Source organism: Telmatherina bonti, assembly GCF_933228915.1.
Source record: "Telmatherina bonti genome assembly, chromosome: 21".
Lineage (NCBI taxonomy): Eukaryota > Metazoa > Chordata > Actinopteri > Atheriniformes > Telmatherinidae > Telmatherina > Telmatherina bonti.
In genome coordinates, this window is record NC_136630.1 from 25,993,653 (window position 1) to 26,007,991 (window position 14,339).

Here is a 14,339-nt window from a genome sequence, read left to right on the forward strand (position 1 = left end):
CAGACTGAAACACAACAGGACAGCAGGGAAGGAGGGAGGGGGTTATATAAGCTCATAGAGGGAGGTTTCTGGCTCACAGAGAGTATGTTGTGTCGGACAAAATGAATTGCAAGTGTTTTTTTTAGAAGAAGAGGTAAGAAATCTGATTTTAACCGTAATCATTTAGTTATTTGCCATCAGCTTTTTGTGTATCGTCATGAATTAATATGATCAGGTGTTATTGGGTGTGCCTGTTGGGAAAATGAGATAATAGCTCTTACTGGTTAATGTGCTGTGTGAAACGCTTTTAATGCTTGGTTTTTAACATTTCAATCTGGTACAGATTAGTTCAATTAAACTAATTGAAATAAATAAAAAATATATTGCAGAAATTATTTAGTAAATAGATTAATATACAAGCTAACAGACATATTAATCAAATTAATAAATGTTACCCAAAAATGCATTTATTCAATTGTTAATGTACAAAATATTAAATAAATATTTATTTTGTTTTAACTTAGTTCATTTAAATCACTTTATTTGTCCCACCAAGTCATTTAAAATGGCACGCTAGCTGCTTAAAGGACAAAAATAATTTGCATATTCAGATTAAAAGGAAAACACACAATAGACATTGAAAACAGCAGCGATCTGAAAACTTTTAAACTATTAAAGTGAATTTAGCTTTCTGTTCAGAATAAATTGTGTCAGCCTAATGTAGACAGTAAACGTTGGTTTGGGAGGCTAACAGCCCTAGCAGCTAGCTGAAGTAGCATTTTGGAGTCATGGTTGATTTGTCATAAGTATCTTTTTATCAAATATTTTCTTGGCACAGCGGTTGCAATAGTTGAACATGGTTGTATTGTCAATTTTAACACTTTTAACAATGAAGTAAAACAAAGTTATTTATGTTTTATGTAAAACAGGTCATAGACCTGTGTGTAGATGCTTCTTTTAAAAAAACAAGTGTTATGAAACCTAAAAAAAACTTTTATTAAGGACAAATCTTGTATTTATTAGCATGACAAAAGCTATTTAGGCATTGTAAACATATCTGTGGTGTAGTTTGACCCTGATCACTCTGTGAAGGAGCAAAATATGATCAGTATGTCAGGGTCAAAAGCTCTCAGTTCGTTATGACTCCATAAATATAATTCTACTTGGAGCAGATTGGTCTGTGATGCAGAGAGCGAAAACTTTCGGTGTGTTAAATAAACAAGTTGTAAAGGAGGCGTAGCTGTGCAGCTGAAGGAGCAGTCTTCCTTGTTCCGTGTCATGGTGCCAGTTTATGAGATGGATGGCAGAAGGAAGACCGCCCAGTCATCTGCATAATGAAGCACATATGCATTTTAGGGGGTGAAAGGTGGAAACAAAGGAAGAGAAAATGATAAAGTCAAAGTATTTATGCATTAATTGTGTTCCTTTTTCTCTAATTAGCTTTACTGAAGATGGAAAAGACTCTAGAAAATGTGGTGGCCATGGTGAAGCAGCACCCTGCTGGGATTCCACTGAAGAAACTGGCGACCATCTACAGCCAGACGTATCACAGTAGCCTGTCTTTACAAGCCTTAAACTTTGACTCCATGGCCAGCCTGGTGGCTTTCCTAGAAGACCTGGTTCTCCAGGGGGAGCTGGTGTTTCACAAGGACCATCAACTTGGCAGTGAGGCTGTCGCCAGGGCTGAAATTGAGGTGCAAAGAAAAGCCGGAGAAGACACAATAACCAAGAAGGTTCTGAGAAAGCTGGTTGCGATGATGGCAGAGCACCCAGAAGGGATTCCGCTGAAGAAGATAGCCGTAGTCTACAGCCAGAAATATCACCAGAATTTGATCTTAGCCTCTTTGGGCTTCAAAAGCATGTCCAGCCTGTTGGAGACTTTGAAAGAAGATCTGGTTGTGAAGGGGCAGATGGTGTTTCATAAGACGAACCTGCCTCAGAATCAGCCTCCAGTTGGACTGTCGATGAAAACTAAAGAAGATAGCAGGCCTGCAACGCCACAGACGCCAGATTCCCCTGTCAGGAATGGTAGTCCTGCCACTGGGAGAGACACCCCCAGCCCGAACAATGCCCTGCTCACTCAGGTGAGAAACAACCTGCTTGGCTCCGCTTTGGTTTCTTTCGGCTCGTCATCCTCTGCTCAGTGTGTTCCCAGCAACCCACACGTTAACACATCCAAACCAGCTCAGCAGCTGACCCAAGACCAGCTGTACCAGAGGATTTTGGAGGTACGACTGTGTACACATATTCACTTCACATATGCTGCTTATTTGGATATAATTCAATTATCATGATGGAGACTAAAAATTAGATTAGATTTTCGTTTCCTTTCTCTCAGTAAGAAAACAGCTTGTTGTTCAGCCATCTTTGGCTCTCAGAAAGAGGAAGAGAGCCCATGATGCACTGCCTCTCTGATGAAAAAAAACCTTGGGTTAATGTCCAACATGATGACGCAACATCTGCTTTAAATGTCTCATTTCATAACAGTAGATAGATGACTGGAACTCAGGAAATGGTGTGTGTGTTAATATAATATAATATAATATAATATAATATAATATAATATAATATCACATGACATAATATATATATCATATATCATATGAAATGACATGACATAATATATTATATGATATGATATGACATAATATATTTAGCACTTTGGCCTCACAGCAAGAAGGTCGCTGGTTCAATCCTCGGCTGGGAGGAGGCTTGAATGGTGGTCTTTCTGTGTGGAGTTTGCATGTTCTCCCCGTGTATGCGTGGGTTCTCTCCGGGTACTCCAGCTTCCTCCCACCATCCAAAGACATGCATGTTAGGTTACTAGTTACTGTAAATTGCCCGTCAGTGTGAGCGTGAATGGTTGTTCGTCTGTTTGTGTTGGCCCTGCGATGGACTGGCGAGCTGTCCAGGGTGTACCCCGCCTCTCGCCCCAAGGCTGCTGGGATAGGCTCCAGCTCCCCAGCGACCCTGACTCAGATTCAGCGGGTTCAGAAAATGAATGAATCCTATAATATATGATGTAATGTAATGTAATTGACTATTTCATGGAAGCATTATCTCATTCTGAAGTTGTTGGTTGCTAAAGATCCTGTGAAAATTAGCGGCACTACAGAAAAACAGCTTGAGAACAAAGTAGAAGCTAAAAAAAATCAATACTTATAACTTGGCTAAAAGTTTTTCTGGTCTGTCTGAGTAAGTTATTGTTTTCTTAACGATTTGCTTTCATTCAGATTTTGCAAAGCGTCAGACATTTTGTGGCAGTTGAGCTTGTGATTACAGTGTCTGCATATGCAACCGACTGTGTTTCCCAGGTGATGAAGACATACCAGCTGACCTGTCCATCAATGGACGAGCTCCAAACCGGATATTCCCAACTGTTTGGTCAGCAGCTTCCCCTGGCGCAGTACATGTCTCTGTATGACCGCTGGGAGGCTCAGAAGCCGCCCCCGCAACCCGAACCGGCGGCAGCAGCAGCCAAGAGCAGTCCATGGCAAACCAGTGGAGGTAGCAAACACTCTTATACCCAAAAACTAAGATTATCATCAATATATACTTTAAAAATGTGTGTTTCTGTCCTCTTATAGCAACACCAAATGTTAAAAAAGAGCCTGTAAAAGAGCAGCAAGCAGAAGTCGGACTCAGCTTCCTGTCTGGATCCGACTTTCCAGCGCTGGGGACTGGCAAGAGCTCGACCAAAGAGCAGAGGAGCAAAGCGAGAGATGCCAACCAGAGAGAAGCCAGTTGCCCAGTGTTTACAGACGCTTATCACGCCCAGCTGAGGGAGGTCCACGGAGGTAACATGAGGGCCGTGGAGGCCATGGAGGAAGACGATGAGAAAATAACAGGAAGGAGGAGGAGCAGGGCGATGGATAAGGACATGATCAATAGTCTGATGGAGAGTGTGATACGTGAAATCGCTGCTGATGGAGAGCTGGTCACTACAGAGAAGGTGAGAAGGAATAAAATAAGAGGTTTGCAGTCTTCTTTATTTATTTTCTTTTATTTCTCGCCTCATTTCTATAAAGGTGGTATCCAGAGTGTGCATGATGGTCCCCTCTGTGGACCCAAGCAGGCTCAAACCCTGGACTTTCCCAGCTCTGAAAGACCTCCTGTACATCACCAGAGAGATCAACATGTTCATAGAGGTGGGCGCCCATCTCTTTGCTCTAAACCTGTTCTTACCTCAGAGTTAAGCAGTTATGTGAAGAAGTTTTTCCTCTTGCTGTCAGTGCACTGAGGCAGTGACTTCCATCTCCACCCTGTATGAGCTGGGCCAGTCGCTGGCAGGCCTGAAGGACAAGAAGCGCTACGAGGATCTGAACCTCGGCCCACTCTGCAAACTACCCCTCATACACCGCATGTTCAAGATCGACAGTAATACTAAGGATGATGATATCCACCAGATTGAGACCGTCGATATCTTAAAGGTACCTAGGATTTCTTCGTTCAGCACTGACGAGTCGTTGTAAATCTCATAAGATGTAGTCGTTGTGTTACAAGCTGCCACAGAAGCAGAAAGGAAATATGACTTCATGTTACCTTGATACTATTTTTCATCAGAGATTTATAATATAGAGTAAATTTGTGCTGCCATCCTGATAGTAAAGACAGTCATTTGGTAGTACTACAGTTGTGTTCATCCCCTTTCATTAAAGAAAAGGCTGAATTTACAACAATCACTCAAATAACTGGAGACTTAAAAAAAGAACAAGAACTAAAAATTTGCAAGAATATAATTTAGTAATATAAGACTGTTTTTTCATTTAATTGAGTCGAAGAAAGAAAAACAAACAAACAAACAAATTGGTCCTGGACAAATTAGAGCACTTTTCTGTTGAACAGTGGGACAAAATACCTGTCAACAGGTGCAGAAGTCTGACTGAGAGGAACAGAAAACACCTGACTGGAGCGGAAACATTAAAGGATTGTTCAACTAAATATTACTTTATGAGTGATGTAATATGTAATAAATTATCTTATATGTTTGTTTGTTTTTTAAAAAAAATATTTTTATTGAACCAGAATTAGAAAATAATGTAGTAATTTTCATAAATTTTTTATTTATTATTACTTTAGTCAATTTCATCTTATTTTACAGGCAGCTGTTTTTTTTCCTTCTTTAGTGAAAGGGTATGAATAAATATGAGCACAACTGTAGATAGGTAGTTTTTCTCTCTTATTTTTCCTTCATCTGTGAAACAATAAAATAGTGATAAACTCATTTATTCATCATGTCTTTGAATTATCAAAACTTTAACCTTCCATGACCTTTCCTCTAAGATATATTCACATCTGTATCTACTACAGATTATAGGCAAGGCAGGTTTATTTCTATTGCACCTTTCATGTACAGGACAATTCAAAGGGCTTTACATGACACAATAAAAGCATTACAGGTGGTGTAAGAAAAAAAAAAGACAACACAAATAACAAAATCATAATAAAAATCCTAAAATAATTAAAAGCAAAATTAATTAAAAGTTGCTGTGCATTTATATATAAATATTTCTGAGTCTAACTTTGTCATTTGTTCCTTTTTTTTTTTTTTTTTTAGCAAATTCGCGTATTTAAGAGGCAGCAGAACAAGCCCAAACTGGACCTGGCTGAGTTCTTGAAGTATCTGGCTGACCACTACAACTGTGACTCTCCTTATGAGCTGGGTATCAGGATACACAGCTTTGGCCTGCCCATTGGGGTAAGAGATACACCTTCAACACACTCAGTACTAGGGATACACTGACCCACTTTTTAGGAGTTCTGATTCGATACCGATATCTGAAATGTGAATATCTGCTGATACCAAATCTGTTTATGTGAACATTATTGTGACTATGGTTGTTATTGCTGTTATAACTGTGTAAGATTTCATCAGGTTGTAATTAATGACCCATCCTTTCTGAAGTTACCTCACTAATACAAATATAATAACATTACAGATCTGACTATTTCAACAAGTTTTATTCTGATTTGACACATTTTACCTAAATACAACTATAAATGTGTGGTTCTGAAACAAAGCTCTGTCTTTTAGTGTCACAAAAAATGTCACATTTTAACATTCAAGGCATTTATTTCCTTTAAAACACGTCCGAAGCATGTCATCAAACACATCTGTACTGGCTTGACTAGTGTGGTATCAGGTACACTTTTATTAATACCAAGTACGAGTACACACGCTTGGTATTGAGCCAATACTGATACTGGTACTTTTTATCAGTAGTTGCATTGGAGCACCGAGCTCATACCAAGCACCAGTATGAGTGCTACTAATAAATCCCATTACAGTTCACTGGTAAGGAGTGTGGAGCAAAATGTCGGATGCAACAACAGTGTAGTTAGTTGTGTGATCACTCAGATGGGTGATGTTGCAGCCGTAAGGTGGGAAAATTGTCCCAAACGTCATAAGTAAGGGAGAGAAAGGGTTCCTGGTGGATTTGGCTTCTCCCCCTCAGATAATGGCACATTTGGATGTTTAAAATAGCCCCAGTTTGTTTCTGAACACCTGAAGATAACAAACTGGTGTCTTTGGATTAAAGTGTTCATTTTGACCAACCTGGTTTTTCACAGTGGTGTCGGGTTGCATAGTTCAGGAAGGCTTTATGAATACAGGAGTTTGTGCACACAGTATCGACCCAGAATCCAGTACTGGTATCGAATCGATAAGAGATACTGGTATCGGGCCATTCCTCCTGAGTGAGCTGAAAAAGTCAGTACTGTTAAATGAAAGAGAGTTTTGATTTGTCAGCTGAAATTGACCTGCCAGTATGAGCCGTTTACTGGTCTGAAGCATTCAGGTGCTGAGGAGGAAAGACATCAGCACTGACTAGAGAAGCAGCTGCTGCTGAATCTGAAAAGGTTATAAAGGCCATTTCCAGTACAGGAAGGATTACAAAGTTACAGCAGGGCCTCCATCTCGCTGTCTTACAGCTACAGAATTATTTAAAGTCTGGGATTTTTACTAATCCGTTCTTTTCTCTATTCATGGTTTAGAAAATGCGTGTCTCTCTAACGTAGGGGTGTCCACCTCCGGTCCCCAAGGGCCACAATCCTGCAGGTTTTCCATGTATCCCTGCTCCAACACACCAACTCAAACGAAACAGTCATTATGCAGAACTTCATTGACTGTTGTTTCCATTTATTGGAAGCCAGGTGTGTTGGAGCAGGGATACATGGAAAAGCTGAAGGACAGCGGCCCTCGAGGACCGACTTTGGACACTCCTGCTCTAAAGCAACCTGACGAGAAGCTAGCTCACTCCCCACTGTGAACACTATGTGTGTGTGCCACCACCACTATGCTGGTAGACAGTAATGTTCAGTATCCACCACAGTCCTCCAGCAGAGTTTTACCGTTAAAAAGCTTGAAATGCCCCAGGTTTTCTGCTCTTATTAAAGCTCTGACTTGTGTGTCTGCCGCAGACTCTTAATAAGGTGACCTCAAACGAGCGGCAGATCTTGGAGCATTCCAGAGAGGTCATCCAGAGAGAGCTGGAGGAGGAGACCCTGGAGCGGCTGAGAAAGATCAAGAAGAACGTTTTAGAGCCGCTGCAAGGTGGCGGTTCCTTCTCCACCGCAGGAAACTCAGATCTCAAGAAGAAGTACGCCTCTATGGCGTCGGCCGACGTGGTGCTGGCCGTGTTTACGAATGCAGCCGGAGTGTTCAACCCCAAGATGGCGAAGGTGGGCGCTCCACGCTGATGAATGTTTCCTGCTCAGATGCATCAGAGCTTTTGTCTGCGGCAGACGCTCTGATCATGCATCTCTAACTCTCTGCTAACGAGTTTCTGGTTTTAATTCCTCCGAGTCTGAAAATGTCAGCTTTCAAAGTGCTGTTCTCAAAAACGTCTCTCATCATCTCCTAATCCTTCATGTAGAGGCAAGAAAACGCTGGATGTAACTGATGCAGCCTGGTTACTCATTAAAGTTAGGTCTGGGCGATTCATCAGATTTTAATCTCAACTACGATCTGGGTTTCCAACCATCATAAAAATAAAAGGGTGTGATTATTTTCCTCTCTGCAGTTTCCTCTCCTGCTGTCTTCAGCTGCTAATCGAGCGTCTCTGGCGTTGCAGCGCTGTGCTGTAAACTCCTCCCACAGCCGCTTTGCTTTCATTCAGACACTGTTGCCAACTTGGCGACTTTCTCGCTAAATCTGGAGACTTTTTTTGTTAAAAGCGACAAATCTAGCAACTTTTACTGGAGTTATTAGAGACTTTTCTGGTGTTTTGGCGACTGACTTGAAGGCACATATTGTTCTGCAGTTACTGTAAGGAAGGAGCAGCGGGAGCCTCTCCCGTCCTAAAGCACTCCCAGGCGGCCAGTCTCAGTCGGCTCCGGCTGCAGGTCCATGTAGAATAACTGCAGTAGGTTGTGGAAGTTCACCTAAACATAGTTTATACCATTGTCAGTGACAACTGGCTGCATTATTTTCCTATACATAGCTCTGCGAGTTAAATCACTGTAATATCCCTCCGTTACAGGGCGTTACCTTAGCAACGGGTTAATCATCTGGTTCAGATCAGCTGTCTTTTAACAGGTGGATGAGAGAAACGCGCTTGTTTGGCATAAAACGTACATCCAGGCCAACGTAAAATAGTTCCTATATAAGCGGTAAAAGCAGATTAAACAACTCAGAACCGTACATTAGACGGTTATAATGCACGTCACGGAGTCGCCAAGACCACGACGCGCAGCGTTGTTTAAAAATACTGGATAATTGTGTTAAATAATCAAGATCTCAATTTTCGGCAAAATAATTGTGATTATAATTTTTGTCATAATCGAGCAGCCCTAATTAAAGTTTGGACTAGATTCTTATTTTCATCATGAAAGTTGTATTTCTGAAACATTTAAGTCACTTCATCCGTTTTTCCAACATGCAATACTGAAGCTCAGAACTAAAAGGGAAGTTTATGAGTGACAGTAACTCGGTTGTCACGGCAACATAACATCGCCACTGCTCACTGTGAAGACATAAGTAAATATTATGCAGGTGGTGTGTGTTGCGGTCCATGTTTGCTTTGGGAGTGGCAGAAAAACAAAGAGCAGCTGTTTTAGAAGCGAACTCAGACATGATATCATGCAAATGATTACTGATCCAGGAACGTATCAATCTTCTTCTCCAGCACGTCGAGAGCTTCCTGATGCAGGTGTCGAATGACCGCCTGTCAAGAGCTCTGTTTCAGCTGGCTGTATGTGGAGGCTCGCTGGCTGTTCCACAGGACCTGGTGCTCAAAGACAAGACCCCCAAACCTGCAGAACAAACTAAAACAGTGGACAACGCCAGCATATCCCTCCCCAGTGAAGGTTCTTACACAGCACATAGTTTTCTGCTACACTCTCAAAAATAGAGGTACAAGATCAGGACATTTCTGTACCTATAGGTACATTTTAAAGAAATGTTCTCTCAAAAGTACAATACTGGTCTTTAAGAGACCAGAAGCACACCTTCAGAGTACGAAAAAGGGTTCAAAGTGGCATAAAGTACAAATTTGTACCATTTTGACCATAAGGGTACCTGCAGCATTGAAAAATGTAATGTTAATGGCTGTAATGTTACAAACTAGAGCAGAGTTGAGTGATGACAGTAGTACTACTTAACAGTCATTTACTACACCAGACAATGAAGGTCAGATGCTGCAAACTAAGTGTATGGCTGGTCAGTATTTGGAGTTTTTGAAGATTATTTCTAGATTAAAGATAAGATAATATTGCTAAGTGGCATGGACCAGGCCTAATCCTGTGGAAAACATAAAAAACATAACTTGAAAAGGTGAGGTTGAACTTGATAAGGTACAAAAATAGACCAAAACTGAAGGGTACAGAATTGTCTCTCAAAAGAGTACACCCCCAGCGACAAGCATTTGTACCTTTTTAGGTACAAGCTGGTACCTCTATTTTTGAGTGTGTAAAATATGTCTTTTAATTATGTGCAAAGTCTTGTGTCACCCTGTTGTTTCATTATATGTAGACAGGAGAACATGAAATCAGTGCCGTGTATAAGATGAAGTGAAACTTTGTCTGCTTGGAGTAGAAATATAAAGAAAACAGATGAGCATCAAGACTTTGTCTGTTTGGAGTGTATCCAGGCCACACCAACTGAAAAGCGTGTGTTTTGTGTGTCTCAGCCAAAGTGAAGCAGTTTGTGAAAGAGAGTCTGGCGGCTCAGAACTCGGCCATCACTTTGGCCCACATCGCTGCTCTGGAGAGGAAGCTGACCAAACACTTTCACATCAAAGATTTCCTCTCGATTCAACAAGGCACTTTCCTGGAGTTCCTGGGGAAGAACATTCAGGTACAACGTGGATTTTTGTGTGAAATTTCTAACTAAGGGGGCGGCACGGTGGAATAGTGGTTAGAGCTGTGGCCTAACAGCAAGAAGGTGTATGCGTGGGTTCTGTCCGGGTTCTCCGGCTTCCTCCCACCGTCCAAAGACATGCATGTTGGGTTGATTGGTTACTCTAAATTGTCCATAGGAGCGAGTGTGAGCGTGAGTGGTTGTTTGTCTTTGTATTGTCTCTGTGATGGACCAAATTACTTTACAGGGCACTCAATGAAATACCTTTAAATTAGAAATTTTAACCTAAAATTGTCCTTCTGGTTTGTAAAAATTCTGTTGTAACGTTAACAAAATAAAAATAGTTTCATGCTGAATATGAAAGAAAACGAAGCGATCAAAAATAGTCACTAGCTCCATAAAGGGTTAATCCGACTAAGCGATCCGGATAATGAATGAATGAATTTCTAATCACATCACACAGCGTTGCCATAGTGATAGCAGCTTACTCCATCGCAACATGCCTCTAAAGCATACATGTCAAAATCAGGCCCGTGAGATGATTTCAAATATGTGTTACGTCTGGCCTGCCGATCCATTATACAGAGCATGTACCACTAATACTACAAATCCCACAATGCTGTCTTGGTGCAAGACTCCGGACCGAAAAACGCCCACACCTCTTGTGATGACACTCATTAGCAAACCTGCTATTAAGCACATTAAGCAGACCTCTACTGCCGTGTTGCCTTTTGCAGAGTTTGCTGCATTCTGATTCAGGTTCCAACATGTAGGGCTGTATGCTATGTGTTGACATTGTATTTTGTTTTTTATTGAGTTCATATTAGCCTAATCCTTCTGTTTATGAGATGTTACAATGACGGCGAAAGCAGTTGCGGTGCGCGCTCCCAATGTAGTGCCTGGCAGCTGACCAATCAGTGGCAACTTATATCTGGTGGGAGGCGGGGCTTAATGCGGAAGAGTCTCAGTCCACTCATTTTGCCCACAGGCTGATCTGACAGCCTACGGAGAGGGTCGTCTGAAGTAAATAAAGCAATTTGTGTCAATAACTCCATCAATCCCAGCCCTTCTGGTCTTAGAAATAAAAATAAATTAGCCTGAAATGCACATAATAGTTCCACTTTAATGAAGATGAACAAAACACTACACAGGAGTCGTCTCACTGATGAACACATTCATTCAGTCCTGAGGATTTCCTCTTGTCAGAGCCTGATTCCAGAAATTGATGCGCTTGCATGTAAAAAGCGACGCCAAGTATCTGGATTGGACCAATGTGCAATGTGTGAGTAAACAGAAGCAAATTAAACGATAAATATGATTTTATTTTCTGAAGGCATGGTCTGTTCAAAGTTGAAAGAAATAATTGTTTTGTTTTTTTTAGCTATTGATGGCCTGTGATGAAAAGATTTAGGTTACAATTAAAATGAATATAAAGTTCCAGATATAGAGACCTGAAATTTATTTTAGTTTTTTTTTGTTGTTTTTTTTTTGTCAAAAACCTGTTCTGGGTTCCGTGTTTAAGCAAAAATGGGCCGAACTGTTATTTAATATATGAAAATGTTTAATACATAACTGTATCTCAAATATAATAAAAACATGAATAATAGCGGTCACTTTCTGGAAAAATAATGAGTTTGGCCCTCTACTTTGTTCCTCTTTTTAATTCTTGCCCTCTGTGAATTTGCGTTTGACACCCCTGCTCTAAAGCTACTTCACGAGAAGCCAGAGCTTTTTCTTGTTCTCGACGCCCAGAGAAAGAAAATGACGTCATTTTGTTCTCAGGAACGTGTTTGAAGACAGTTCTCGACACATCGGGCTGGCAGAAGTTTTTTTCTGGCGGCGCTCCGAGAAGTATCGTGTGATTGGTCGGACATTTGAGGTGGGCGTGGTTAACACAGAAAACCTTGAAGCGGAAAGTTACCGCATCTGTGTTTTTACTGATGCAGACAAAACAGATTGTTTTGATAAAACAGCTGATCGAGGTGGTGAGAAAGTACAAACATTTTTACAACATGTGGCGTTAAAACAGTTCACACGACCCGCCCTGCCGCAGACCAAGTTTCTCGTTAAATATAAAATAACCAGAGGTCGCAGTTTGTGGTCCAGAAAGTAAAAGTCCTGCCATATTTTTGGATCTACCTGTACATTTAGAACAGTTGTTTTTTACTAACAGGCTCGTTTATCTGGCAAATAAACTCATTAAATTCAGCTGGTTTGGTGACTGGTCGGAACAGGACTTTCTGGACCAGGGATTGCCACCTCTGGAAATAACAGGATTCATTGCTGATAAAAACAGGCATCACCGCCCGTTGTTACAAGCATGTGTGACAAAGCCACCTTGTCACCGACACCCAGAAACCTGAACGAGTCACGGACCGTCCTATCGCTGAATTTTCGCCCGCAGGTCCCCGTGGCCTCTGTCGACCAGGCAAACCACCTGTCAGTGTCAGGAGTGTTAGGGGTGCACACCTAATAGTCTTTGCTACTGAGATACAGTTACTTGGGGGAACTTAACACCGTGTTTTCTATGTCTGGGGGGTGGGATTAGTGTCAAACAGAGTCCATGGTTCTCCACAGGTTATATGGTTGGATGGGTGTCCCAATGCGCCACTGGAACGCCGCATCACATCAAATGATCCTGTTTACGTGTTCCTGTGAAATGCTGATTATTGAGATGTGTAACAAACTTAACTGTGTTGGTTTGCAGCTGCTGCAGGACAGTCTGGGCTCTGCTTTGTTTCTGGGGAGCAACGTGGAGCTTGCTGGCAGCGGTTTCCGACCAACCAGACAGGACGTGTTTGAATTCATCAAACAGTGCGGCGCCGTATCGTCCACTGATCCGGACGAAGTGAGTCACCCACAGACACAATAATGCTGTGACAAAAACAGACGCTGACATCCTGCTGTCTTGTCCCAGCTCGCTCACATCGAGTCAGCGCTGAGGTCCCACTACAGGGTACGGGACAGTCGGGAACTGGGCTATGGTACCCTGCACATGTTGGTCGGCCTGGTCCAGCGGCAAAGAGAGCTCGGTGGAGGAGGACTGAGCCCGGTTTACTATGAGTCAGCCCTGCTGGCCAAACACAGCAAATCAAGGTTGGGATGTGGTTTAGTAATCAGACTAACTTTTCATTTGATCATTAAGACCTTAGTTTGATTCCTTTTGTTAAAACTAGAACGTGTCTGAACTCGCCATCATTTCCAGTCCTCGTTTCATCCCCATCTGCTTTCTGTCCCGAACATCCTGCACATAAACAGCACTGAAACTGGATACGAGTCTGTGGGGCGCTTGGGGGAAATGTCCAAGGACCAGGCCCTGGCCAGCTTGCTCTCCTGCCCTCTGCTGGAAGATTTGAACAACTGGAGCCAGTGGGAGCTGATCTTTAAACCCCTTCACGGCCCCCTCAAAGATTTCATTGAAAGGAATGCAGGTAGGCGGCAGCCGTTTTTTGCTTCCTGTGGTTTTTGCATTTCAGTGTGTGTAAAGTTTCTCTAGTTTAATGTGACTTGTCAGATCTGTGTTCCTCAGGCCCCCCTGCCCTGCATGTTTTTTAGGCAACTCTGCTTTAACACACCTCAATAAAATAAATGAACTTGTACTTCTATAGTGCTTTTCTAGTCATACAGACCACTCAAAGAGCTTTACACTACTTGTCACATTCACCCATTCACACACACACACACACACTCATACCCTGATAGGCACATCGGGGGGCAGTTTGGGGTTCAGTGTCTTGCCCTAGGACACTTTGGCATTTCAGGGGAAGCCTGGAATTGATCCCCCAACTTACCAGTTGAAGGACAACTGCTCTTCCACCTGAGCTACAGCCGCCCCGAATAAAGGGCTCATCAACAGGCTGCAAAGAACTTGATAAGGAAGTTCAATAATCTGATTCAGGGTCTTTGGAGGTGGAACGTGTCTAAAACATGCAGGGCAGGAGGATTGGATTTGAGAAACGCTGCGTCAGATCAATAGAAGATGTCACTCTGGAAAGTGTAGTTACAGTTTATACAGGTGGGACATTTAAAACCAGTGTCCTGGTTGGACATTGAGACACCGTTT

At 42.0% G+C, this 14,339-nt stretch overlaps 1 protein-coding gene across 2 annotated transcripts in view; it reads left to right on the forward strand.

The window, feature by feature from the left end:
• Nucleotides 1–14,339, forward strand: part of LOC306771240 (uncharacterized protein) — a 66,855-nt gene that overhangs the window by 2,157 nt on the left and 50,359 nt on the right. Inside the window, exons 1-13 of one of the 2 annotated variants that reach the window (XM_079260360.1) lie at nt 77–133; nt 1,420–2,207; nt 3,294–3,486; nt 3,567–3,931; nt 4,008–4,127; nt 4,212–4,409; nt 5,537–5,677; nt 7,399–7,659; nt 9,105–9,285; nt 10,107–10,273; nt 12,984–13,124; nt 13,194–13,372; nt 13,535–13,707. In XM_079260360.1, the coding sequence (XP_079116486.1) occupies nt 1,431–2,207; nt 3,294–3,486; nt 3,567–3,931; nt 4,008–4,127; nt 4,212–4,409; nt 5,537–5,677; nt 7,399–7,659; nt 9,105–9,285; nt 10,107–10,273; nt 12,984–13,124; nt 13,194–13,372; nt 13,535–13,707 (2,896 nt within the window). In that variant the 5' untranslated portion in view covers nt 77–133; nt 1,420–1,430. Of the gene's footprint in view, nt 1–76; nt 134–1,419; nt 2,208–3,293; nt 3,487–3,566; nt 3,932–4,007; nt 4,128–4,211; nt 4,410–5,536; nt 5,678–7,398; nt 7,660–9,104; nt 9,286–10,106; nt 10,274–12,983; nt 13,125–13,193; nt 13,373–13,534; nt 13,708–14,339 lie in introns of those variants that run through there. The other variant, XM_079260359.1, reaches the window with a different exon arrangement.